The sequence below is a fragment of the Fukomys damarensis genome, unplaced genomic scaffold (assembly GCF_012274545.1).
Source record: "Fukomys damarensis isolate Sample0158 unplaced genomic scaffold, DMR_v1.0_HiC HiC_scaffold_10, whole genome shotgun sequence".
NCBI lineage: Eukaryota > Metazoa > Chordata > Mammalia > Rodentia > Bathyergidae > Fukomys > Fukomys damarensis.
Window position 1 is genome coordinate 14,441,765 of NW_022900922.1, and position 26,682 is coordinate 14,468,446.

The following is a 26,682-nucleotide window of genomic DNA, read 5'->3' on the forward strand; positions in this document are numbered from 1 at the left end:
TCTAGTTTTCCTAATACCACTGATTGAAAAGACTATCCTTTCCCCACTGAACAGTTCTCACTCTTGTTGGAAGTGTTTTGACAGTACACATGCAGTTTTACTTTTGAGCCCTCTATTCAACTTCATCTGTCTATTTTCATTGCTGTAGCTTTGTAATGAAATTTGAAATCAGAAAATGTGATACTTCTAGCTTTAGATTTTTTTCTTAAAATTGTTTTGGCTAATCCAGTTTCCTTAAGAAGTTTAGGATTGACTTTATATATATATTTTTTTCCCACCAAAAAATGTCATTAGGATTTTAAGGGAGATTATAGTGAATTCGTAGATTGCTTTGGATAGAATCAACATCTTAACATTAAGTCTTCTGGTCCATGAACATGGAATCTCTTTCCATTTATTTGTGTCTGATACTTTTAAAATATATGTATTTCTCTATACCAAGAGTACAGGTTTGATTGTTGCCAGTAGACTTGCTATTACACTCTTGCTCTGCTTTCTTAACACAAGTTTGACTTCAAACATGTCTGTGAGGTGTCTCTGAGCACCGTTTCATCATCTTTAATTGGAAGTTGTATGAACATCACCTGTCCTGTATCGAGGATCTACCAGGAGGAGTGTGCTTGTGATGTCTTCTTCTTTATGACCTTCTGCTTACCTAAATCGGTTTTGTATTCTGACTTACCCAACATTTTGCCTTTTCATTCTCGTATTTCTAGACTAAGCACTGGTCTCAGGATACTTGAGTAACTTTGAGCCTTGTCCCATTTTACTGTTCTATTTGTCTGTCTCAGCCTCCAGTTTTAGGCAAGTGGCACCTGCTCTCCAGCTAGCTATCAGGATCACTGCCCAGCTATTCTCTTTACTCTGCATGCTGGGGCCTTCCCAGACTGAGAAGGATGATGGTCTTAAAGGAATGTAGTCAGTGCAGTAGGAACAAGGTCGAGGTGGCCTCAGAGTGTAACCCACCACTAGCACTATTGTTGAATTAATTAACGATTTAATGACATGCATCTGTAATATTTTACAATTTCCAAATTATTTTCCTGCTTCATGGATCTCAAAGATGAATCCGCACCAGAAAAACCAGAGGAACTTGTTAAAAACAGCCTCATGAGTCAGGATTCCTCAGAGAGTGGTTAAGGAGTTGGTGTTAGCAAACTTCCAGACCTGTTTCTTGCAGCTGGCTTGGCACTGGTCCATGAAAGGCCTGTGGGATCTCCTGGTTGTGCCTTCTGCCAGGTCAGGGATCTTGTGTTCATTATCCTAACAGGGTCATAGTCTGGTTGCAGCCTCTGACATAAAGAAGGGATTGTCTCAAAAGGCAGGCTGGTCTCGACCCCAGTCTCACCACCTTGTTTCCATTCCAAAGGACCTTAGCTCCCAAGTTCTCTTTAGATTCTCTCCAGTGAATATGGAGACTCCACTGCCCTGTTTGCTTTGGCATTTTTAACACAAATAGGAATCTGGGTGGAATTTTCTTTTTTCCTCCTGTCATTCTGGAGATTTTTTTTTTCCTCATTGGGCCCAATAACTGTCAAGCCTTGGAACCTTTGTCCATAGTATAAATTTCAGCCCTCTAGACATTTCACTTCATTTTAACAAGTGTCATAGGACGGGCTTCACTGTCCCATTGAAAGCTACCCAGACACATTAGTCAAGAGCCTAAATTAATCAACACTTAAGTATATGGCATGTGTGGTGTGGGGGGTTGTTGTGAATGAGGACTCCAGCTTGGGTGTGAAATGATGAGGGCAGGAACAGAGATAACTGTTAGTATTATCAGGTTCTTTCTGGGTCGCAGGGGTATACTCTGTTTTGCATGCATAGCAGTGCTTAGCAGTCCCTTGTCCTCCTGTCGTCTTCTCCATCCGAGGAAAGGCCAGCTGCCTGTTCCAAGCTGTTTAGGCAGAATCCCAGCATCATCCTTCCTGTTGTCACCAACCTCACTGCTGCCACCTGGTCCAGTCCTTACTGTATTATCATCATCATCATCATCATCATCATCATTATTATTATTATTTTATTATTATTTTGGTACCAGGGATTGAACTTGGGACCTTGCACTTGTGAGGCAGACATCGGAGCCAGTGAGCTAAATCCCCAGCCCTCTTGCTGCATTATTGTACTAGAGCCCCCTCCTTTCCTCCTTCTCTCCCTCTCCCTCCCTCTTCCTTTCTCTCTCTCCCTTCTCACTACAGCAGGCAAGTAGCTGTCAAGCGTCTCTCAGGTCTCATCACTCTTTCTCAGACCATGCAGAATGAAAGTCAAAGCCTTACTCGTGGGCTCTTGGTGACCTAGCCTGATACCTCTCCTAGGCTCCCACATACTGTTTTGCTTTCCTACCTACCTTTCTATCTGTCAGTGTGGCGCCTGTTCTTATCTTTTCTCACATGATCCATGGCCACCTACCCTTCTGCTGAAACCCAGATCCACACCCCAGTGCCCTCAGCCTTCATACCTTTCCCTTTACAGCACTCATCTGTGATGGGCTTTGTATTCATTTGCTCCTTTCTGTTCTGTGCCTTTTGCCAGAATTCACATCCTGTGAAAGTAGGGCCTTACCATTTTGTGCCTTACTGTGTCCTCTGTATCCTCAAGGATCTGGATTGTAGAGGATCACGGGATTATCCGTTGAAAACATAAATTAAAGCTTCTTTACACATGATGAAACTGAGATTCTGAAGGTTGAAGGAACTCAACAGAGGACACTGTGAGTAGTACATGGCTGGGCCAGATCTGAAATTGAGGCTTATGCTAGTGTCTGTGATGAGCTGTGTCTACACAATGGGGGGACATTCTGTGGAGGGAACAAAGTTGGTAGGGGGATGTGCATTTGAGAGAGAGCAGGTTTTGAAAGTGATCCTGTGGTCTTGGCTGGCAAGATGGACTGGCAGCCTGGGTGAATTTGCATAAGGCCATATATGCTGTATTGGGGGCTTCGGGTTTTACTGTAAATGCAGGTGGTGATTCCCATCTCCTGGGAGTTTATGTCTTAAGTACTCAGAGGTTCCTTGGCATATAGAAAGTGCTCAATGCCACACTTTAGAGTAGCTCTTGACCCCATGCACACTCAAGCTCCTGTCACCAGGGTAGAAACTTACATTGTTCTATGCTCATGTCAGTAGTTTCCTGAGCATTACTGATTTCAGGTTTCTTCAAAACTAGCTAAAGAGCCTATGCATCAACAGATTGCTGGCAAGCTTTTAGCTGTTTAATCTGAGTAGAAAATAGCTCAGTATCTGAGAAAAGGGAGAATAGGGCGATTTTAGAACTATGCCTTTAACTTTATTTTCCACTTTGGGAATTGTGTTAAAACAAGCAGCTCCCAGTCACAGCTGAGCCTGGGCATCTTTGCTGTGAATTCCAGGGCTCCTGAGGCCCTCAGAAGCATGGGGGCTAGAGCTTGGGAATCATAGTTTTTTGGGGGGGTGTTTTATTTTTTGTTTTTTGGGTGCTATGGATTGAACTCGGGTCCTTGCACTTGCAAGGCAGATGGTGGAACCACTGAGCTAAATCTCCAGCCCTGGCCCTGGGAGTCATAGTATAAAAAATTTCTTTGGCAGTTTTGGAAATGCATAAGCAGGTTTTGAGCTACTGTTCAAAACCACTCTAAACTTGTTGACTTTTTTTCAGGGAAAAAGAATATTTACCTTTTCATAAATCTGTTCCAAGATCGGAGGAAACCTTTCTGGTTTTTCTGCTCATTTCTGGAGTGTTAAGGGAGGAACAGTGACCATGATTAGAAGGGAGCTGTAACTGCAAGTGGAAGATACAGGTAGTTACTTTCCTTCCTAAGGATGATGAGGGTGATGGTCACACAGGAAGGAATGCAGGAGATCAGGTCAGTCTACCGCAGTGAGAGGGCAGAGGAGGCAACTTTAATCATCAGTGACTGCTCTTGCTGAGGACTGGGAACAGAGCTTCTTCCCCAAACAGATGGGAAACGAGGCTTCACCTTGAGTCACTTCTGACGCATGCCCTTCTATGGCTTGCTCTAAGTTGGCAGTACCTTATTTTTTCCCCATAAGACACAAAGTGAAAATTGCATCTCTTGGCTGAAGAAAGAGGAAGGGAATTGAGATGTCTTATTCTCTGTCCCATAGTAAGAGCCCTGCAAGTATGTGGGATTTTAATCTTAGCATCAGAACACGAGTGAGCAGCTGCATAGTTCTGGAAACTTTGCTCTGTTAGGAGCTGGGAGAAGCAGGGGGAAACCTTCAGTGAGGTGCTCAGTAAACACCTGCAGCCAAGCTGTGCTCTGACACCCCTGAGCTCATGCTTTGGTGTCTGATCCACCTCCCCCAGGCCCAGAGCCATGTTATCCATCCCTCTGTGCTCAGCCTGGCCCATAGAAGCTAGGCGAGTGTGATGGATAGAAATGACTGAGAAACTGAAAACACAGGAGCAGAACATACTTTCAAGGTAAAGTTTCAGAGTAAACAGGGGATAGCTGGAGGGGAAAGAGTCATTCCTTGGGTGCATTCCACTTGTCACTGATGAAAGGAGACTTTCCCAGCAAGAGAAACTGTTAAGCAGACATAGACTAGCGAGGGGGATGTGAGGCTGTGAGGCCTAGCCAAACTGAGATGTACATCCCAAAACTGGTCATCCTCACTAATACCACATTCAAATAAAAAGTAAAAAAGACCGGGACTGCTAATGTCCTGGCACCTCAGAAAGAAGTCCATTATTTCCCTAACTGGAGGTATGACCTTATTCCAGTGATGGTGAACCCTTCAGAGATGCGTGCCTGAATCGTAAGCCAAAACCCATTTCTTTATCACACAGTGCCAATACTGCAGTTAAACCCTAATACTGAGGTTTTAGTTTAGAAAAAACAACTCATACATCAACATCTTTGTTTAAAAAACAAACAAACAAACAAACAACATATGTGCTGTAGACTTGCCACCACTGCCTTAGTCTCTGGGTTCACAGAGGGAGAGTGTGGGGACAGATTACCTCCCTGAGATCTGATAGTAAGCTGTGTCCAAGTGGGCAGTTGACACTAAGAGCCCTGGAGAGCACAATGTGCACATTGGAAGAAGGGATGTTTCTCAGTGGCAAAAAGGGTGTTAATGCTGTCCAGGAAGTAGTGATGGTGTTATTTGATGATCCTGGGGCTGGGATCATTCCATTGGCTCTGCCAGTCAAGTGCTTATGGCTGGCTTGGGCTGTTAGGTTCCTTACAGGGGCCTGCTGGAACAGAGTGCAGCTTTTGATTGTGAGCTGGGACCATTTGGCCTTCCTGGCTCGGCTGGGCTACAGCACCTGCCACCTCCCTCAGGGCTGTGTCCAGATAGCTCTAAGAAAGGCTGGAAGGACTGTAGCTCTCCCCACGCAGGGAGAGTGGCACGGGAGAGTTGCATCACCTAGGTTTGCCCAAGTTCCCTTTCTGCCCTGGGGTCTTTCTGCTGCTGCCCAGGGCCAAGGTAGCCTGGCTTCCTCTGCAGGAAGCTACAGCGTACATTTATTCTCCCCGGAAGGCTGCACACTTTCTGCTGGGCTATAGATAACAGAGAAATATATTCTTCTTTTGCTTGAAGTTATCATTTGGGTTAAATTGGATTTCTTTGGAAAGACGAAGTCAGTGATTTTTGTTTTGAATTTGGTTGCCTATAAATGGCAGTAGAAAGAGTGAAGCAGTTTGGCTTCTCTACCGATTCCCTTGCGTCACAGCTGTCTGATACAGGTACATTTCTTACTAAACTAAGACATAAGAAGGTGTCTTGGTGGTTATGTGGGGAGAGCAGTCTCTCATATTTTGGCAGTTATTTATAGGATCAAATGAACCTAAAACAGTTTTGGAAATGCTAAGTAAATTCTGTAGTGAGTTAATATGTTAACATCGCCATTTTATGACAATCTATCTTATAAGAAATGATATTATCATTAGACAAATTCTTTGGGTCTCCTGTGGTTTTTACACCAATCATAGTAACACATAATTTACTTACTTGCCAATGTGAGATCATCTTTTGCTACTGAATGTCTCAGCACGTATAATTGTCATAACTATAGTTTCCTCTTTTGCTTATTAACCTGGAAATGCAAACAAAGTAGTGATTGTCCATGATCATAATTTTTTCAAGGAAATGTATTTCTTAGTGTTCTTATTTTAATAAAATATTTTATAATGTGTTAATTGGCCATTGTACTTTTTTCCTTTTCTCTTCAAGTAAAGAATTTTGGTGTTGTCAACTTCTTGGAAAGTAACCACACTAAATTAATTTGTTTGTGTCCTATTAAAAGAAATTTAACTTTCTTTCTCATATGTAGTATTCAGTTCATAACTTTGTTAGATAAAGTTTATTTAGGAGGACTTTCCATATCGGTGCAGTGGAATTTGTTCCCTGTGATGAGTGACATGAAATTGTGTCCTGGAGGAAATCGACTTACCAAAGTAGTACATAATGGGAGAAGTTCCTGAAGGATCCATTCTAACGTTGCTTCTGGAGAGCTGAATGAGCTGGCCATGTAGCCAGTTGACAGAGCTAGAGCTGCTAGGAGTTAAAATCAGGCAGTTAAAAAGCCTTTTCATTTTTTAAAAATTGAGTTGACCTCAAAAATCTATATAACATTTCCCCTTTTACCTTAGGACAAGTTCATTGAACATGGGGACTTAGAACCTGGACCTATACAGTGAATCTAATATTTTTGATTGTTTTGTACCTCTAGATCTTTGATTAGTTGTCTTTTCTGGGAGTTGATCTGTGTTGCCACAGTTCTGCAGAGGCCCAGGACAAGGCCCTGGGTGGAACAGAGGAGGCTTCAGGGAGGGCCCCCCAGAGGAGGAGGTCAGGACCTGTCAGCAGAACAACTGCTCCTATGTGGGTAAGGGCACTGGCCTCCATAGCATCTCTGTGACAGTGGTGCAGATGATGCAGCTCAGTGAATGCCTTGCTGTCCATACCACCTTCGTTAGGTCAGGGTTGGGTATGGATCAGGTGCCTTGTATACAGATTCTGGCATTTGAAGAAGTCCAAGTAGTGGTTGTGGTTCATGTCAGTGTGTGCTGCCTGGCACTAGAAGGACTTGTTCTTCGGCACTGTGGGGTTCTGGGTGCAGGGGGATCAAGGTTGTGGGCCAGGACTGGGAGGCAGGTCTGCCATTTCCACAGCACAGCCTGCTCTAACCATCTCACCACCTCTCCAGATCGGTGTTGCTGGGAGTGAAAGGGTCTAGGGTGCCTCTCACAGGTGAAAAGAGGAAGATGAGTCTGGAACTAATGGAGACATTATACTGAGATGATTCAGGGCCAGTTTTTGTCAGCAGTGTGATGTTTTGCTTGCTGATTCAGCATGCCCTCTGGGTGTTTGAATCCGCATTTTCATGTGGCAGGAGAATGGGGCAAGCCACATGTAGGCACAAACCACTTCGTCCTCCCTCTAGGCATCAGTTTGCTCAGATATCAAGTAGGGACAAGGCTCCTCTTCTGCATTCATGGGGCATTAGGTGTTCCAGAGAGTGTGCTTTCCTGCCTGGTCCCATGCCTTTGCTTGAATGTGTGGGACAGATACATACGCCCTTTTATAGATGGGAGGAGGATGGAGGAAGGAGAGGATGTAACAGACCTCTCATTTCATGTAAGGAGGAAGGAGTAAAATATTCTGTCCACTTGTTTTATGCAGAAGTATTTTTAATTGTTTTCCTGTTCATTGAATCTTGAAGCTTATTTGTGTGCAAGTATATAAATTGACAGACATATTATGTAGTTATGTGGTATGACCAAAATATATGATGAATGTTTAAAATTTTTTGAAAATTTATTATAGTAAAAGATACATTGCCGTTGATTTTCCTTAAAATACTTCCTCTCATTTTGAACACACTCATCCCATGATTCTTGCCACTTTCAGAAGCAGTACAGGAAGTCGTCTTTTGTGAGAGTCCTTATGAGGTGTGATAAAGAATAAATGCTGTTGCCAAGCACTATCCAGCAGAAAGATAAGCTCGTAAAAACATTAGGGTGTGTCCTCATTCACCTTACTCACAGGATCTGGCACCATGAGATTGATGGCTCTTCCCAAAGTCAAAGTAACCAAAAAAAGTGAACATATTGAATGGGTTCAAGACATCAAGGCTGCCATACAGCACAACTAAAGACGCTCAGTAGAGGACTTCCAGAACTGCTTCAGAAAGTGGCAGGAACAGTGGGATAAGTGCGTTTGAAACGAGGGAGAAGGTGTTGACGGGATTGATGGCCTTATGCCATTTATGTAATACAATTTTTAAAATTCATGTTTTGATAACACCTTGTACATAACTGGATTTTTTAGGGAAGAGTGGCTAACTTAACAGCATGTGTGCAGCAGCCAAATGTTTGCCATCATTGAAGGCTCTTAAAAGGTTTGCCATCACTGCTTTAGGGGAATACATGGAGGAAAGCACCTGGTATCTGAGACTACAGGTACAGCTCACCATTCGTCACTTGGGGTGTATCCTTGCAGTCTTTGTATTTACACAGATCTTCAATGTACTTTATTTCATGCTCTATATAAAATTTTGTTTTATGGCTGCTTTTATAGTATTACTTTATACTCCATCATTTTAAAAATGGGCTGTATAGCCTTCCGTTGTATAAGTTGAGTTTTTCCTAGGCTACTGGCCATGAAGACTGCTGCAGACTGTGTGTTCTTGATGTTCTGGAATGAATAGCTTTCTGCAACTCTTCTTTTCTTGGGTGGATTGCAGAATGTTGAGTGTTGAGTCAAACGATTTGTGCAGTTTTAACAGCATTTGATATCTGTTACTTCATGGGCATTCAGAGAGTCAGTCTGTCTGCAGCTTTTTGCAGTGGGAGGATCCATCTCCAGACTCTTGCAGCCCACAGTGTATGTGTGACCCTTGAGGACAACTCTCATAACCTGTGTGGTCAGAGGTGGTGTTGTATTGTTCTAATCTCGTGCCTTCTCTGACTTGTTCTACTTGTCTGGTTGAGCTTCCTGAGTGCCAGGAGGTTTCCTAAGCATCCATCATGGTTCTGCAACCCCCTGCATTCTACACAGGGTCTGACAGAGGGAAGATATTCATGTGCACCACCACAAGAAGATTTTGTGGTAATGAGTCTCACAATACTATGCAACAAGATGGCCTCTTGGAATATAGATATGGAGAGCTGGCTCCCCATGTGTGAGCAATGGATGATGGGTCTTGTGTATTTGCTGGTAAAAATGCTATTTTAAAGAACCAAATTGTGGGCAATTGAATTGTTTGGAGGAGTGTTTGTGGTCTCTCTTCCCAGTGGACAGGCAGTATCTTGGGGCTGGATAACATTGGGTCTCTTTTTGCATGTTTGCAGAGGAGCACTGAGCTGGCTGCTTTGTGCTCATGTGTTCAGTATCCCATCACATCGATTGTCTTGTCGGGAGGTGATAGGAACCCTTTGCCCTGCAGGAGTCTCACCAGGGTTTTAGTGGAGAGCAGTGTTCATGAAGATGGTGAGGAGGTTGCTTCTTCCAGGGCGTACAGTGAGAAGAAGACTTAATCCCATCTCTGAGATTCCAGCCTAACTTCGTGTACTAGGAAATGTGCAGGCTCCCTTCATTGCCATCCATTGTCACTAAACTTTTATTGAAAGGAAACAGTGGATTGTTTTCTGTGGTTTTTAAAGGAAATAACAAATTCAGTCTACATTGGTTGGAGTTACATAGAAATTCTTTTCTTCCTTTCCCGTGTTTGCTCAGACCTAAATGCCTCATCTTAAATTATTAATTGGAGCGAGCAGTTTCCTGCTGTTTCTTTTGCCACCCAGGGCCCATGCTGAAGAGACTATTAGCTAGTGCCTCCCCAGGGAGGAGGAGGCTGCACTTCTGTCTTCTGATTTAAGAGATTTCATGGGAAGCAGCCAGTATCCACAGCTGTTCTGCCCCTTCAAAAACTCTGTGATCAAAATTGTCCACTTAACACAATAGCTCTTTTGTTTAGTCTGCTTTTGACACAGGTGGATTGCAAAGGTGAGTACACTTTGCTACCAAGATCTGGTTCCTGTTTTGGGGGCGGGGGCTGCAGGGGAGGGGGTTCTGGGAATCTAACTCAAATCCTTGCTCTTAGGAGGCAGATGGTGAAACCACTGAGCTAAATCCCCAGCCCTGGTTCCTGTTTTTTATTAACATATAGAGACTCGAAAATGCCAACCTGATTTCATTACAGTAGAAGTCTCAAAGTAATTTTGAATAGAAGTTGTAGTTGGGAAGAGAATGTAGTGCCGTCTGGAGGCTGTTGGGCCATCCCCTTGCCTTTCAGAGCTCTGCTGCCTCTTGGAAAATCAGCTTTGGCATTGCAGGTCACTGCCATTGTGTCCCTCTGATGACTGTGCACACATCAGCCAGGGCTTGTCTCCTTTGGTAAAGAGGGAATAGGTGTTCATCCTCTTGTTTTATTTGCTCAGTTTGAGGTCAATATGTTTATCAGTAAATACTCTATTAAAATTTTTTCAGCTATTTATTATTATAGAATTTTAGATCTCATTGCATGTTTAGAAGGGTCCTTTGAAATAGATGTAATTCTTTTCAATTTACAGATGGGAAGTTGAGCCTCAGGCCGAGCAGCTTCCCTGTCTTAGCTACCTGTGGTGGGGCTGGCTAGCATCTGAATCTCACGTGCAGCAGCATTTAGAGCACAGTGGCAGGTAAATGTATGAAATGGTGTGACAGAGCTTAGGGGAAGAGGTACAGGATGCTACAGGGCCAAAGCAAGATCCTGTAGAACCAACCTTAGGAGTTGAGGTGGATTTCCAACAATGTGATGTGGGAGTTAAGCTCAGACTGATGACACTTGTTATAGCAAGGTAGGGACAGGGTCATGTGTATTGGGCAGGATGCAGCCATGTAGAGCCCCAAAATGAAAACATGAGGTTCCTCAAGGGTGAGCTCGGTGGGAAGAGTGTCAGCAGCTAGCCCAGGGGTGGCTGCAACTCATGGGTCAGATGTGGTAGCCTGTGCTGCCATAAAGCCTGGGCTTTGCTTTGAGGGAAATGGGAAACTGTCAGGGGGCTCGGTGAAGAGCTGGGGCAGAGGCACCTGAAGCAGAGATCTGTGTGGCTTGGGAGGTGCATTAGAAGGTGAACTCGCAGGCACCTTGAGGGCACCGAATGAGCAGTGGGTTTGGCTAGAAAGCTATCACCGAGCAGTTTGGCAGTGTTGACTGAGATAGCTTCAGGCTGTGGGTTAAGACTTGTGAGTCACCAGTATAGAAAGCGTGTGAAGATTGCTCAGATGCTCCAGAAAGTGCACAGGGTTATAAGAGAAGGCACCTGGGATATACATTTAAGGAGACCCTGGTGGAGGAGCCAGCCAGGCACCCAAAGCAGCGTGCAGGGAGTCGCTATTGAGTGCGTGTGCTACAGTAATGTGCTGGCTGGTCCTCACAGCTCTTTGATCTGCAGCCATGTCAGTAGAAGGACATATGTGAACTGGTCTGAGTGCTGGCCAAGGCCAGGCTCAGCGCTTGCTGTGGGAGTAAAGCGAGGAATGCAGCAGCCCATGGCCTGCTGAGATGGAGGCCACCATGTCCAAGTCACACATAGGGTCGTGCTTGAGCCCCAACTTACAGATTTGTGTTTAATCCTCTTGGTCACCTTTGTGTATAAGGCAGGTCACCACAAACTCCCAGCAAATGGCTTTCATGGGGACTGAAGCCTCTAGGATTTTTACTGAGATCTTGCTGTGCTCTGATGTAAAACTGCTGGACTGAATCGTGGGGACAGCTTCTCTGGGGACTCTGAGAATTTCCCCCAGATAGCGTGTGGAGCACTGAAAACACTGGGCTAACACCATTGTGATCTTCCAAGAAGAAAAGACTTCGTGCTTCTTGAAAATCATAGGTTATCCCCATGTTACAAAACCCCAAAGAGGAAAATCATTTTCTGTGTTCTTATGTCAGAAAATATTTACCTCTTGGTATATTGTCCCAGTGTTCAATTTAAAACAAACATCCTAGGACCAATTTTCATGGCCAGAACTTACCCAAAACTTGCTGGTCCAATAAAAACTGAACTCCTATATCGATTTACAACCATTGCTGTTATAGTTATCAGACTGCCTCATATTCTTGGTGTCAGTGTCCTCGTATGCAGTGAGTGTAAGTAATGCAGCCGTACCTCAGCCCATGTTGTCTTTGTCCACGGAGGGGGAAGAACGGGGTCGATTTTTCTTCTTGTTCCATAACATGTTAGTATTAGGGCGGATGGGACCCTGGTGTGAAAAATAAGCATTTTTACTCTATACTTGTATTATCACTCTGCTACATAATTTTAATCATTTTTCCTTGAATGGGGTTCGTAATTTGTGCGTCTTGTGGTTTTCACTCCATGTGTTCCAGCTGCAGTCCTGATAAGAGGCTCAATCATAACCATCATATTGGTCTTAAAGACTCACTTATGTCAGAAAATTTAGAAAAACATTCTATTTAAAGACAAGTATAGTGTGCTTAGATGTTACACACTCTCCGTTTCTGTCTGTCCCTTACAGATTATCACCAAGACCATCAGTGTGGACTCAAGGACAGATTATCCTCTCAAGCTCCTATGGCCATGAGCCTGCGCTCATGTAAAATGAGACAGTGTAAAAATTTGTTGCCATGTACTTGCTTCTGGTATACTTTTATATTTGTATTTATTTTAATGTCTCCCATATATGTGCTTAGGTCTCCTTTCTCGTGTTCTGTCTCTCTTTGGAGGCTTGGAAAAAGGAGTATATCTATTTTCCTAATCTTTTTAAAAACTATTTTTTTTGTTTGTTCTTTCAACTTTTCTTCCATTCCATTAATTTCTCATTTCCTCTGGTACATGCTGTTTGCTTTGTAACTTCCTAAAGTGGTTAGCACCCAGTTCCTGTTTATGTTTCCAGAAACTAGGTGCTGGGTGGGGCAGGGTCCTTCCTTTTGTACATAAAATATCTCCAAATTAATACTATCTGAATTTGATATGACGCCTGTTGAGAATTCTCATAGCATTATACCAACTCTTGGGAGTAATTATTAAGCTTTAAAATTTTGTTGTGTTCCTTAAGCAGCAAGTATTAACAGAATTGATAGATTCTGTAGCAGCCTAGTTGAGTGAATCACATTTCTGTTGAAATGTGTTCTTTTGTACCTTGGTTGTCACCTTTTCAGTTTCCAGGGATGGATTGATAATAGCCTAAATTGCACAGGAAATAACTATAATTCAGTCATCTGTGATCCTTTTAAACATAATAATTCTAAGTGGAATAGATAAAATGTAGTTGTTTATCTGTCTTTCTGAGAATGCTGGGCCAGTGTTTCTGTTCTGTTCTGTGCATCTGACTGCTCGTTCTCCCCTTGTTTGCCACATCCTAAAATATCATATTTTCTCAGTTATAAAACAGCTCTGGGATAAATAGCACACTGTCATGCCCAGACCGATTTTTTTTCTTTTTTTTCCTTTTTTTTTTTTTTTTTTTTTTTTTTTTTTTTTTTTTTTTTTTTTTTGATAGTGGGAGGAAAGCAACTGTTGTCATAGGAAAATATCCTCTATTCCAAGATACCTCCACATATCTCATGGCCATCTAAGGCTACTGGAAAGAGTTGGCACATTATTTGTCTAGCTAGTTGAGATTTTAGTATTTTCCAACTGAATTTGCAGTTGTATCTTATCCCTTCATAAAGGGTGAGAGAAATTGGCTTTATTACACCTTTCTCACCATCATTTTCAGAAGAGGTAGAATTGTTCTTTCATTCTTAGGTCAGTGAGTTGGGAAATATGAGCATGTCATGAGTTGGGAAAATGTGTGATACCTGGGAATATTTTTGTCTAACTGAAGATAGAAAAGAAAATAAAAATATTCATAGTTTAAGAGTTGATCAGATCAAGTATCTGTAGCACCTGGATTAATACTTGCCTTATTTTATCCTGCCCATTTGATAGATAGTTGTTTGTGGCATAGTGAGTTGGAAACTGTACTCTTTCAGTCACCAAATTCTTGACTCCTTCCTGCTCTCAGGGGCCTCTGAAAGCTCCAGTTTGGTTGTGAATGATCATTATAAAAATTCATTTGGTTTTGACTCTTCTGCTGTGGGACATTTTGGCTTCTCTGAAACTTCCTCTGAGTGTAATGGCACTCAGATGCATTACTTACATGACTGTTACTCTCAGTATTTCTCTTGGAGCTGATTTACTCATGTGGTGTGCTCACCTCATTTGTATTAGGCTCTATGAAAGCAGCCTGGAATACAGCTGAAGGGCAAGACTCCTGGCTTCATGGGGCTGGAAGTCTACCAGTATGGTACTGATCTGGGTATAGCAATTAGAGATAGGCTGCTTTTGGATATACGGTCAGTGTGGATATTGCAAGGGGGAAGTGCTCTTTGCTCAAATGTGGGTAAGGGTGGGAGACACCCTGTGTGGTTTCTCCAAGAGCTTACTGCTTGGCTCTGTTTGAATTCTGGCTGGCCTTGCAAAGCAGAACAGGTGCTCCAGAGAAACCAAGCACTGTGAACAGTGGCTGGAAGACATGAGACTTTGTAACAATTTGGGGTAATTGATATAGGCAGAAGCAGGCATGAAAGATGAGAAAGCAGTCTGCAGAATGTATTGAACTTGAACTAAATCAGTTGCTAATGGCTGTTTGCTGTCTTTTAATTCAGGTAAAAGAAATACTCTCCAGACTTCTCCAGGAATGCTGTTAAAAAGAACAGAGGTGACAAAGTTATTTTAACAACTGAGAAACAAGGTGACTTTAGAGGAACTGTGCTCTGAGGATGTTGTTTGTTTTTGATGAAAAGGAACAAATAGCACCATAGAACAAGCCTTTATATCTGCATTTATTCTAGTCTTTTAAAGGCAATGGAAGTGGCTTCTCACCAGATGTGCTGGTGAAACTTGGTGCTTCTTGCCTCCGTGGACATGAGTGACCCAAGGCAGTCACAAGCAGAGAAGCACAAGCTTGGCAGAGCCTCTTCGAAGTTCATGGACCCTTCCAGAATCATGCAGTCAGATGATTATTTTGCTCGAAAATTTAAAGCCATCAATGGCAACATGGGACCTACTGCTTCTTTAAATGCCTCAAATCCCAGTGAGAGTGGTGGTGGTGGTGGTGGTCCAGCTAATGGTACTCCACCTGTGCCCAAGATGGGTGTGCGAGCCAGAGTATCTGAATGGCCTCCCAAAAAAGACTTCTCCAAGGAGCCAACCTGCAAGACACTTTGGGAAAGCCGGTCTCAGACCAGCTATGACAGTGTCACATCCATCTTGCAAAATGGGCAGAGTGACCAGGGCGATAGTCAGCAAGAGGAACAGCTGGATCTAGACTTCGTAGAAGCCAAATACACCATCGGGGATATCTTCGTTCACTCCCCGCAAAGAGGACTCCACCCCATACGACAGAGAAGCAACAGTGACGTCACCATCAGTGACATTGATGCTGAAGACGTCTTAGACCAGCGTGCCGTCAACCCCAACACTGGGGCTGCCCTGCACAGGGAGTATGGGAGCACATCTTCCATTGACAGGCAGGGCTTGTCTGGAGAAAACTTCTTTGCCATGCTCCGGGGGTATCGAGTGGAGAATTATGACCCTAAGGCAGTAGGCTCTTTTGCATTTCCAGAGTTTCTCCCCTGTGACCCTGCGATCTCTCCCAGCCTTCGAGCTGCAGCCCAGATTTCTAGGGGAGAGATTGTCCGCATCTCAGGATTAGACTACATGGACAGTGCCCTTCTGATGGGGAGGGACAGGGACAAGCCTTTTAAGCGCAGGTTAAAATCAGAGTCTGTGGAAACATCCCTCTTCCGAAAGCTGCGGACCGTTAAGAGTGAGCATGAGAACTTCAAGTTCACGTCTGACCTGGAAGAGGGCTGTCTTGACAGGGGAATTCGCCCTTGGAGTTGCCAGCGTTGCTTTGCGCATTATGACGTACAGAGCATCCTGTTCAACATCAATGAAGCCATGGCTACAAGGGCTAATGTGGGCAAAAGGAAAAATATCACCACTGGGGCTTCTGCTGCGTCACAGACCCAGGTGCCCACAGGCCAGGCAGGTGGCTGCGAGTCTCCACTGGGCAGCAAAGAGGACCTCAACTCCAAGGAAAACCTGGATGCAGATGAGGGCGATGGCAAGAGCAACGACCTGGTCCTCAGCTGTTCACACTTTAGGAATGAGATTGGTGGTGAGGGTGACCGGAGGATCGCACTCTCCCGGGCCAGCTCAGGCTCCTTCAGCTCCGGTGAAAGCTGCTCTTTCGAGTCGTCCCTCAGCTCCCACTGTACCAATGCAGGTGTCTCAGTCCTGGAGGTCCCCCGGGAGAGCCAGCCCATCCACAGGGAGAAGGTCAAGCGCTACATCATCGAGCATGTGGACCTTGGAGCGTACTACTACCGGAAGTTCTTCTATGGGAAAGGTAGGCATTCCCGGTGGTGGCTGGGGTGATGTCCTCACGCCTGTATGGCACTTAGATTTGCATGGAGGGAGTTCCTCAGTGTTCCACTGCTACAGACCACTGGGCTCAGGCCTGCCTTCTGCCATGGGTCTGGCTGTGGCCATGCCAATGTCTGCCTTAGAAATCCAACTTCTGACTTTGCCAGCTCGTCATACCCAATGTGGCAAATCCATCTGTCTCTGTCTGTCTCTCTCTTACTCTGTTCTTCTCTTTCTTACTCTCTCTACTTCTGTGTGTTTGTCCCTCTCTGCCAATCTGTGAGCATCACAAATGTCAGATCTACCCCTTTCCTAAGCCTCCTCTGTCCCTCTCAGCATTGATCTCATGCTCTTTGAAGTGGATAGTTCAGTGGGCTTTTCCCCTCGGGCTCCTTTGTGCTTCTTGTGCTGGATGCATCAAAGTCCTTGTTGTGAGAATGTGTGCAGCATGGTAGATAAATTTAGTTTCTTTGCAGTACTGCAGATGGGCTTAGGTGTTAAGATACAAATACTCTGGTAGTATTATTTCAGAAATCTTTAATCCATATAAAGCTAATTATTTCTGCTTTGTTTACATCTTCAAGCTTGAAGGATGCATTCTTTTAAGGGCATATACTTGAGCTCGCAGCCTTTAAATAGGTGTCCTCAGTTACCCTGGGACTCAAGAGCCACAAAAGCTCTCCAGGAAAACAGGTTCCACATATGTATCAGGAACATGTGCCGTGATATGTGGCATCCCCCACTGCCATCCGGTCCCTTTTGCCCCTGGTGGTTGATATAAATGTCCTTCGCTGCCATCACATTTGAGTCACCTGTCCCCTTTGTCCCTTCCTTCTGGGACACTTGATTTTCAGGGCTGTTTTTCTGTTTGGTTTTGCCTGCTTCTCTTCTTCCCAAGATACAGTTTACAAAGCATCTGAGAAGGCAGAGATGGTGGTCCCTGAAGGTCCTACTTCATTCTCATAGTGAGATGAACTGGTCACCTTTTTATGTCATGAATGTATGTATGTAGTTTTGGGCTCTGGTTTTTGATTTTGGAATGAGTTGGGGGGGTGTGGCTGAGACTTGAGGAAGTCATTCTGTCCCATTGAGGTCCTTTATAACATTACCATCACTTGGAAGCCTCTTTCTTACCTATTTCTATAGACTATAGGCATGAAATAATTTGTTTGCTATATAAATTGCAGTTATTAAGTTAATTTCTATCCCCACTTTTTTTAAATCAGTCCACATTTAACCTGTCACCTGTAGTCATAATATGAAATCATATAAATCAGAGAATGATTATGAGCAATTCAGCTAAATAAACAAGATACTTGCATATCTTTGTCTTGTTGGTCACTTAGTTTGAGTTGTCCTCTGTCCCCAGATGGATGACATCATGGGATGAACCCATGTTGTCACCAGGTCTCAGTTCCCAGGGCATCTTCTTTTTCCCTTTCCTCTTACAGTTAGTTCTGGCTTTGGGTCTGCCCATAGCAGCATAATCCAGGACCCTCTGGCCTGTCTTCAGGACTGTGTGGTAAACTAACCAGGACTCTCATGGCTGTCCAGGACAGCCTCTAATCAGACCCTGCTCAAGAGGAGGAACCCGCCTTCTCATTAGGGTTGCTTTAATAAATGGGTTGTGGCTGCCAATGCAAGCTGTAAAATAGTCTGTTAGCCTTGTCATATCCTAAAGCCCTCAAGTAATGAGCCATTCTGGCTGGCTGAGTTTTGTAAAGAGTGTGTGATTTATCTTTGAAATACCAGAAGATAGAAGTTATGTATGTTCACATTTACGCACATCCTTAGGGCCAGCACCTCTAATGCTTTTCCTGCCCCAGAATCACTGCATTGAGCTATTCCACGTCCTCAGCTCTGCCCTGGGAGGTGGTTCTGGTTGTTAGATTCTGTAAACTTCTTGCAACTGCTCTTTGTCATTTTGCTCTTGGATCTTCTTCTTCTTGGTAGTCTTGAAGAGGACTCTTCAGTTGCTTATTTCTCCTACCTTTCCTAAATTGCTCCTTAGCGTCTTTGTGGTCACTGGAAATGACACCATCAGACTACTTAGATTTGAGTGTGAAATCAGATGTTACAAAATGCCAAAGCAGAAACTGCATGTAGCCTCCCTGTGGCTGAACTGTGGGTGGACACAGACACGCTGGGTGGCAGCGTAGACATTGGCCTCATCTCCGACTTGGGGTTTTTCTGAAGATCTGGGAGCCAGGCAGCTTTGCAGAGCCCGAGAAGCCAGCAATTAAGCAGAGATCTCTGGGGCCTTCCTGTTTTCAGGACTTCATAACTGTGCTGAGTACGGGGCCCTGATGAGCCCAAGCTGGAGTGTGACTGGCTATGGGTGAGAAAATGGCCAAGTTTACACTTGCTCTTCAGTGCACCTGTAAACCATGCCCTCCCTCTGTGTTCAGCTCTTCCCATGTGGCCCAGATTTAAAAGCTAAATTGGCTGTGGTAGCATCTGGTGCTGCTGCTGCTGCTTCTATGTGTGGTCATTAGGCATAGAAGCACTGCAGGCTCAGGTTCCTGAGTGGTCAGGTGGCTAGGAGGCTCCCCTGCTGTGGGCAGGCAGACAAACAGCCTCATATGGAGCTGATTCCGCTTCCAGCTGAGTGGGGCCTGCTGCCTGGAGCTTCACCTGAGTTCAAGGACATTGTCGTGTTTGAAGCACAGGCCCCAATCACTGCACAGAGGCTGAACATTGCAGACAGCTTCTTCCTGTCCTTTCTTTTTCCTTTTTTTTGGAGTTTTCTCTTTGGAACTGGCTTTGAGGGATCGTTTGATACTTTCTGCAGCACCTTTTGTTTTATTCTGTTCTATGTGAAACTTCATTTTCAAAAGCATTAAACAGCTTCCAGTCACTGAAAGATGTTTACAGAACAAACTTTAATGGGGCAGTTTGCTCTTTACTGGGCAGTGGATGGGAAGAGGCTTCCCTTCATGCCAAGATGTGTCTCATGACAGTCACTGGAAGGCATGTCATGACTTTGAGAAAGAGTTGTGTGGGGAGTGGCTCCCACATAAACGGGTGGCATCACCCACCCGGGCACATCTGTCCATTGCCTTTGTGAGATGGCTTTTTTGAGGAGTGGGTGTCAGCAGTGGCACAGCCCATGCAGGGACATTCCTTCCTCTTGCTGTTGATGGCCAGGAAGAAAGGCTGGTGTCCTTGGCTGCCTAGTGTCCCTCTCGTGAAACTCAGGTGGACATGATGTTCCCTCTTCTGAGGCTGCCCCTGGTGGAACAGGCCACCATAAAGGGTCTTTGGACAGGGACGTTGTCCTCAGTCCCTGTGGGTCCTAGAGCATTGCAGGTTCAGTTTCTGTTGCTTTGTTAAGCCACCAGAGGATTCCCATAAACAGCCTGCTCCACACTGCGAATTAATCCATATGAGAGTGAGGGGCCAGAGGTACTCAGGCTCCTTCTGAGGCTCGTTCTTGGGCTCATGGGAGGGGCGTGGGATTGTGAAGCCCTGGAATTTGCCTATCTCCTACTTTACTGAGGTGTGAAAGACATTCCCTTTGGACCCCCAAGATCTGCACATTGGGCTGAGGTATAAAGTGTTCTGGGTTCTCAGGCCCCTGGCACTGCCATGCTCTGAATATAACCTTGATGTCAAACCTCTTTTGGGGATTTTCTACAGAGTCTCCAAGAAATGAAATTGGCATGTTTCAGAATGCCCCTCTGGAGGCTGGGAACTGGCTTATGGGCAGAGTTAGCTATGTGCGTGGAAAGGCCATCTTGCTTTGATCATTTCTCTCCCCCTGGCCCGGTACTCTGGGGAGTCCTGGTGTGTTATATAAAGAAATGTGCCAGAGAGGACTTCTCTTAGTTGCTCCTTGCCTTGTTATCTCACAAGACTTCTGAGGTAGAGGCAGCTTGTGATTCTTTTTGCAGGAAATTTCCAGAGAAAAAGAGGTTCTGGCTGCTCCTAAGTGGAATGGGGCCTCCACAGAAGCCGTGTCTCTGCAGGTGGGAGACCAGCCATTCCAGGGCCCTTCCCACACCAAGGTGCCAGCCCTGGGCTTTAAAGTCCTGGTCTCACCCATGCTGTTGGTTCCTCCTGAGAATAAGTTTTTCTGTGGGATCTGTGACACTCGAAGATTTCCTTCTAGGCCTCTGTGGTTCTGTACACTGCTTCAGCCTCATTATTTCTGGCAATGCTTATCCAGCTCTTGGGACTCTCCCCATTTTCTCGGAGGCTGGCCTTTGCCATTTTCACATGAACTGAAGGTTGATATGCATAAAACTACTAAATAAACTAATAAATGTTTATCTTTTTGCCTTTAGCAGAGGTGTCCATCCATTATGCAATTGCAGGGCCGCCTTGATAACCCTAGGCCTCGGGGTGGGGCACAGTGGGAACCACATTCCAGCTTCTTTGAGGAAGTCCTTGAACTTTGTGGCTCAGTTAATCATCTGTAAAGCGGACACCTGATGTACAGACTGGCTGCAAAGGGCCCAGCTCAGCACTGTGTAAGATGTCTCCCTCTAGAAAGAAGCCAATGTCCACACCCGTGGGGCAGCATTTAAAGGGTCATACGTGGTGTTAATGGTTAAAAGTTGAAGAGAGAGTAGACAGCATATGGCTGTGGTCCCTGGGGAAGTGTCTGGTGAGGCTTGGCGCCTTTCTAGACACCCTCCCTCACGTCACCAACGTGGTGGTCATGGGCCAGGCACACCTTTAATGTCAAGGAGGCCTCATCACTGAGTGACACCGGCTGCCTTTGCTTTGAATTTCATGGTTGGTGGCTTTTTTTTCTTCTTGTTTTACACAGTCACTGACAAAAATTAACAGGGAGTTGGACACTGTTAAATTCATGTGAGTGAATGAAGTGCCCATGCAACAATAGTCCTATTCAAAGAAACAGATTCCTCTCTCAGAGGACACAGTCCACTTGATGTTCAGCCTGTCTTCCCCAGTGGTATCGCCACCACAGACAGAGGACCCATTGATTCCCAGGGGCCTCCTGGCAGAGGGAGCTGCCCAGCTGCACGTGGTCCTCAGCCTCATGGCTGCGTGTCTGATGTGGAAATGCTGCCTTCTCTCTTCAGGGCTGCAGTAGGTGGGTCCCCTCTCCTGCACCTCTGAGGACCTGTGGAGGTCTGTGAGCTGCTTTGGATCTGCTGCTGACTTTTGCCCCCAGAGGTCTTTGTCACTCGTGGTGGGAACGGAGCAGGTGTACCCTATGTCCTGGGAGGAGAAGAGAGATAGTTTTTCTGTACAGTTTGGGTCTGGCTGGTTAATTACAAAGCCTCCCTGTCCCTTTGCTTCTTGGACAGTAAGGAAATAAAGATCTTCAGAACATAAGCTCTCAGAGTCTGTAAACTTAGTAATAGCTGCCCTGTGTTTGTTCAGGTCCAGACTCAATTCCCCTCCCACCTGAGGAGTAAAAGCTGGACAGGTAACCCTCATCAGTGGACCCTCCTCACCTTTCCCTCTATCCGAGTGTTTTCTTCCTCCCTTGAGCAAATATTCCTAACAGTTATCAATTAGTAAAGGAAGGCTATATTCTTCTCTACGCTCTCATTTTTTAATTATTGATTTGCTTAAAATTGTATTTTTATGACAACATGCTTGGGTTCTGGGCAGATCTGTTGTCCTCTCTGTAAGTTGTGTGCACTTACTTGCATTGGCTGATTGTTATTAGTCACCTAAACCTCTGCGTGGATTTCTTGCCCTGCAGTTGCTCTCTTCCAGCTCTAGAGCATGCACTCCATTTGCATGCTGACCTTTACACCCAGTTGTGACCTTGAGGGAGCCTTTGACCCCTCAGCTTCCGTCTTGTCTATAAAATGGGGTCAGAGTTGTGCCTTCTCATCAATAGGGAAATGAGTTGATTGTAAAAGAAAGTTTAATATTTTAAACATTTTACTATTTTCTCTATAATTAAATAGGTTTTCCAAGCTTAGTTAATACTTCACCCATTTACACAGCAAAAAGCTATCTTCTTTCCTAGCCTCTTGAGTTCTCTGATGTGATCCTGGAAGCATGGGCAGAGTACACAGGATTTTTATAGGTTGTGAACTAACTCTGATACAGCTACCTGCAGAGACAGGTATGATACAGTGGACCCTTGAGTTAGACTGGCCTGATATGTGAACATCATGAATTATGACCGTAATTTTAGTTTTAATTTTCAAGTCTCGAGTTATGACCCAAATGCCGGCCACTTGTGCTTGTGGGATTAACTGAGAAATCCTGGGCCAGTGTGTCTCTAAGGACACTGAGATCTGTGTGTATACTGTAAGACTTAAAATCTCACTTCCACTCCAAGGAGCATGAACAGCCAAAAAGGCCTATATATACACTGGGACCTATAGCTCACTGAGGCTCTGGGAGCTCGACGGAGGAACGAGAGTCACCCAGGAAGGAACATATCAGGCTAGATGGTAAACAGACCTTTATTAGTCTGGCCAGACGGCACTCTCAGAACCAAGTAGCTCAGAGAAGCACCAGCTCAGGGGCTGAGGTCCTTTTTATAGGGGGGTAAAAAAAGGGGGTTAACATTCTAAGCTTGCAGGCAGGGACAAAGGTCTGCTGACTTGAGCTGGTGGTCAGCAGTCACGTACTTGGCAGTCACACATTGATGATTAACAGATACCTATGGAATGGTTCAAAGGCCACCAAGACATTCAGGATGAGCAAACAGTTTGACAATTAATTTGGGGTCTCTATGTATGGTACAGATTTTATCTCATAGTCTAGAACCACTAACTTACACGTTAATCATGTTCTGGACTTCAGACAGTGCAAGATTGCCTTACATTCCTAAGCCAGGGTTTGAACAAAGGTCGGGGCTGTGGCTACAATGGGAGGGGGTTAGAGCACTAGCTCCTAGGCCGCTTTTACTTTGGTCTCACAATACAGGAGAGAGACTTTGAAGGCTGTGTAGAAGAGTCTGAACCTTCAGTTGACTAACTTAAGAAACAACCAGCCCTCTTAAAGGAATAGAGCTCATTGAGTTCATAAGTGGAGCCCACTGTACTTCACCCATACTTTTTCTTTGTAACTGCTAGAGTGATGGACAATAGGGAAGGTGATCTGAAATGCAGACTCAAAATTGCTATGGAGGGAAAAGTGAGGATGCGTAGCTCTCAGGGAGGAATTTAGAGAGCACCCTGCTGTGGCCTGCATGTGACCCAGATCAGCACCATGCCCACAACTAAACGACCAAATGTTGTAGTTGTTCAGAGAACAAAGAACCTTTCGGCTACATTGTTGTGACAAGGGTCAAGCCATCTCTGCTGTGCATACACATGAAGCAGAAGACTAGGGCACAGAGCCCCGTGCTTGTGGCTTTGTTGTATTTGTACATTTGTTTTACCTGACCCAGGTATGTGGAGTAGTGGTTCTTACCTGCTCAAGGCAGATAAATGCCTTTTCCAAGAGACTGCAGAATCTGGCAGGAGCCATGGCCAGGGTCCCTGGCCACCTCGCACCCCCTTTTTCTCTTTGGAGTTGGGAACTTTTTCCTCTTCCCTGAACAGCGAGAATGCACTACCAAGTTGCACTGAATCTCATTTTCTACACTGCAGTCTTGTTAACTGTTTTTTTTTATATTGTGCTGTTATTATATGTGCATGATATGTGAATTTTCATTCAGCATCTCGATAATCTTTTTACAGCTTTCCTTCTGCCAAGGAGGGATTTCATTTGATTCATCCATGAAGCAATTTTATGGAAATCGTCAGCTCAAAAATAAGGGCAGGCTTTGGGGAAAGGGAGGGAGGGTCTGAGTGCACACAACTCTGAGGGAGTTTGCTCAGGTGAGACTGACACAGATTTTTCCTGAAAGGGACCCAGGATATGCTTTGAAAGAGTGCAATTTGTTCCTTCCTGGAGCCCCTGCAAGGAGCAGTAGACTCTGTTTACATCTTCATAGTCTGTGGAGATCCCCTGTATAAAGGCCAGACAGCATGTCTCACATCCACAAGATTTTTATTTCTCTGGAAACACACTCAGGTATCTTTCTGCATTCCTTGCTGAAACCAAAAGCTTGGCAAGTTTGCTTAGAAAACAGCTACAAGGCGTAAAAGCTCTAAGACTATAGGGGTAGTGTCATTTGACGGCAGGAAACTTATCTTGTTATCTGGAGTTTAGGGTGAAAGCCCTAGATCTGGGGGTCACAACAGACCAGGCTTGGCACCCATCCTAAGCTCCAGCCAAGGAGATAAGCATTGGCAAAAGAGAAAGAAGCTTTAATCAGCATGGCCAGGATGTGGAAAGGAACAGATAAAGAGGTTCAAGATTTGTCTTCTAAGGCCTGACAGGAACTTTGAGGAGAAAAGAGAACATAAAAAGGGGGAACAAAGGCAGGGTGGGAGGTGGGTGGTTATAGCCTCAGGCCTTGCATAGCTGGCTGGATAGGTAATCCTGGTCAGGTCATAATCTGGTTGATGGTTTTCTCAGGACTAGTTCTGCAGAGTCTCTATAGAGAAGTCTATGGTTTAAAGGGGGTAATTTGGGAAATGAGATCATTGTTCCTGCTTGTGGGGGGCCAGCCTTGGTTCTATCATGAGATAATTGCTCCCACTTAGGACAGTCTCTTCACGGGATCATCAGCTCTGCCAGGCTCTGCTGTTCTACAGGTTTAGGGCGATGACTGGAGACTTGTAGACACCACTCCAGGGCATCTGGAGCAGGACTTGTAAAAGCTGGCAGTTGACTGTCCCTGCAAATCTTGAAAATATTGCACCTTAATTATTCTTATCCTTAATCTTGAAGGGGGATGAGGTAGACTAGATAAATTTAGGGCTACTTAACTTTTTGTTATCAGTTTTTAGGCAGGCACTCCTTAACTGATTAACATACTTAAGCATGGACCTAAAGCAAAGTTTTAAGGTAGTAAGGGGACAGACTTAAAATGAAGGCAGAAATGCTAAGTTTCATCCTGCTTTTAGTTACCCACCAGACTTCTGCTGGCCCAGTCTCTGTGGTCGGCTTTGTCTGTTTTAAACTGCAGGTTTGAGCTACTTTGTTACAGCAGGAGTAGGACACTAGTACACCACATAAATTCCAACATGTCCATGTATTCTAAGCTTTCTATGTCAAGAAACCATGATGATCTTCTAGGACAGCCTGCTGCATCTCTGGTCCCTAGGACCTGTCACACTGTCCCATGATCACCCCAGGCATGATACACACTGCCTCCCTGTTTTATTTTGATGTTCCTAGTTGAGGTCAGAGATGACTGTGCAAAATGTCATATGTTCCCACTCTGGTGCTATATTTCATAGTTCGTAGTTGGAGAGCAATTTACTAAGTGCATTCATTAATTAGGCTCTATGACTGAAGGCCTTGGGGATATACAAGTTGAAGGATTCAGCCTCTCCTGGAGATGAGGAGAGTATTTGTAGTGAAAGTGATGGTAAGATTGAAAAGAGTAGAAGACCCTCCAGACAAGGGGAGCAGGTAGAAGTCGGGGTCTGGAGGCATAGGAGGCAGAGTGTGTATCAGCAGCTGGTGACCTGTTCCTGTCCCTGTCCTTGGACCTTTGTGGGTTGGGGGAACTGAGAGGAAGTCTTGGGATGATATTACTGCAGAATTTGAAGGAAAAGATGGAGCGGATTGGAAGATAGATGCCATACATTCACACAGAGACCTATAAATACAGACAGTAAGGAAGGACCTCCGGGGCCATGGATGGAGCCCTGGGAATCACTCATGGTACAAAGGGAAGCCAAGGAGGAAACACCCAGGAGACATAGACAGGCAGGCTAGGGGCATCCCCCCTGAAGGAGATCTCACAGTAATTAAAGAGGAGGTGGCAGGCCCCAGCACAGAGAGGGTGGCTCTCATCGTCCCGCTCGGCAGGCACCTCTGGAGCAACCCAGCCTAGAAGGTACCAGTTAGACTTGGCAACAAGATATCATGGAGCCCTCCAGCAGAGCATTTGTGTGAAGAATGGTAGGTGGGTTGAGAACTAAGCAGTAGTTTGGAGGGGAAGGAGAGAAGGTTACTTGGGGAATAGGTATCAGCCTCACGGATAGGCAGCAGAGATGAGTGAAAGGATTGTGACGCATCCTTGTGTGAAAGGCTCGTCCATCCCAGGGACCACTTGCTCTTTGTCCCATTTACAGCCCCATTGTTAAAAATGAAGGTTGTATTGATTAGTTTTCCCAGCACTATAACAACATACCTGGCACCCACAACCTAAAGGAGGTGTTAATCTGTTTTACGGTTTCAGGAAATTCAGTGTGTGATTGGCTGGCTCCATGATAGGAATAACATGGTGGAAGGGCGTGCAGAGCAAAGATGCTCATTTTATGGCAGCTGGGAAGCAAAGCACAGGGGAAGAGCACTAGGAAGAGATG

The 26,682-nt window shown here is 44.9% G+C and overlaps 1 protein-coding gene across 1 annotated transcript in view; it reads left to right on the forward strand.

Annotated features, from left to right (window-relative positions):
- Positions 1-26,682, forward strand: part of Sipa1l2 (signal induced proliferation associated 1 like 2) — a 150,837-nt gene that overhangs the window by 48,262 nt on the left and 75,893 nt on the right. The window contains exon 2 of the mRNA XM_010621949.3: positions 14,605-16,352. Within this exon, the coding sequence (XP_010620251.1) occupies positions 14,864-16,352 (1,489 nt within the window). The 5' untranslated portion in view covers positions 14,605-14,863. The remainder of the gene's footprint in view (positions 1-14,604; positions 16,353-26,682) is intronic.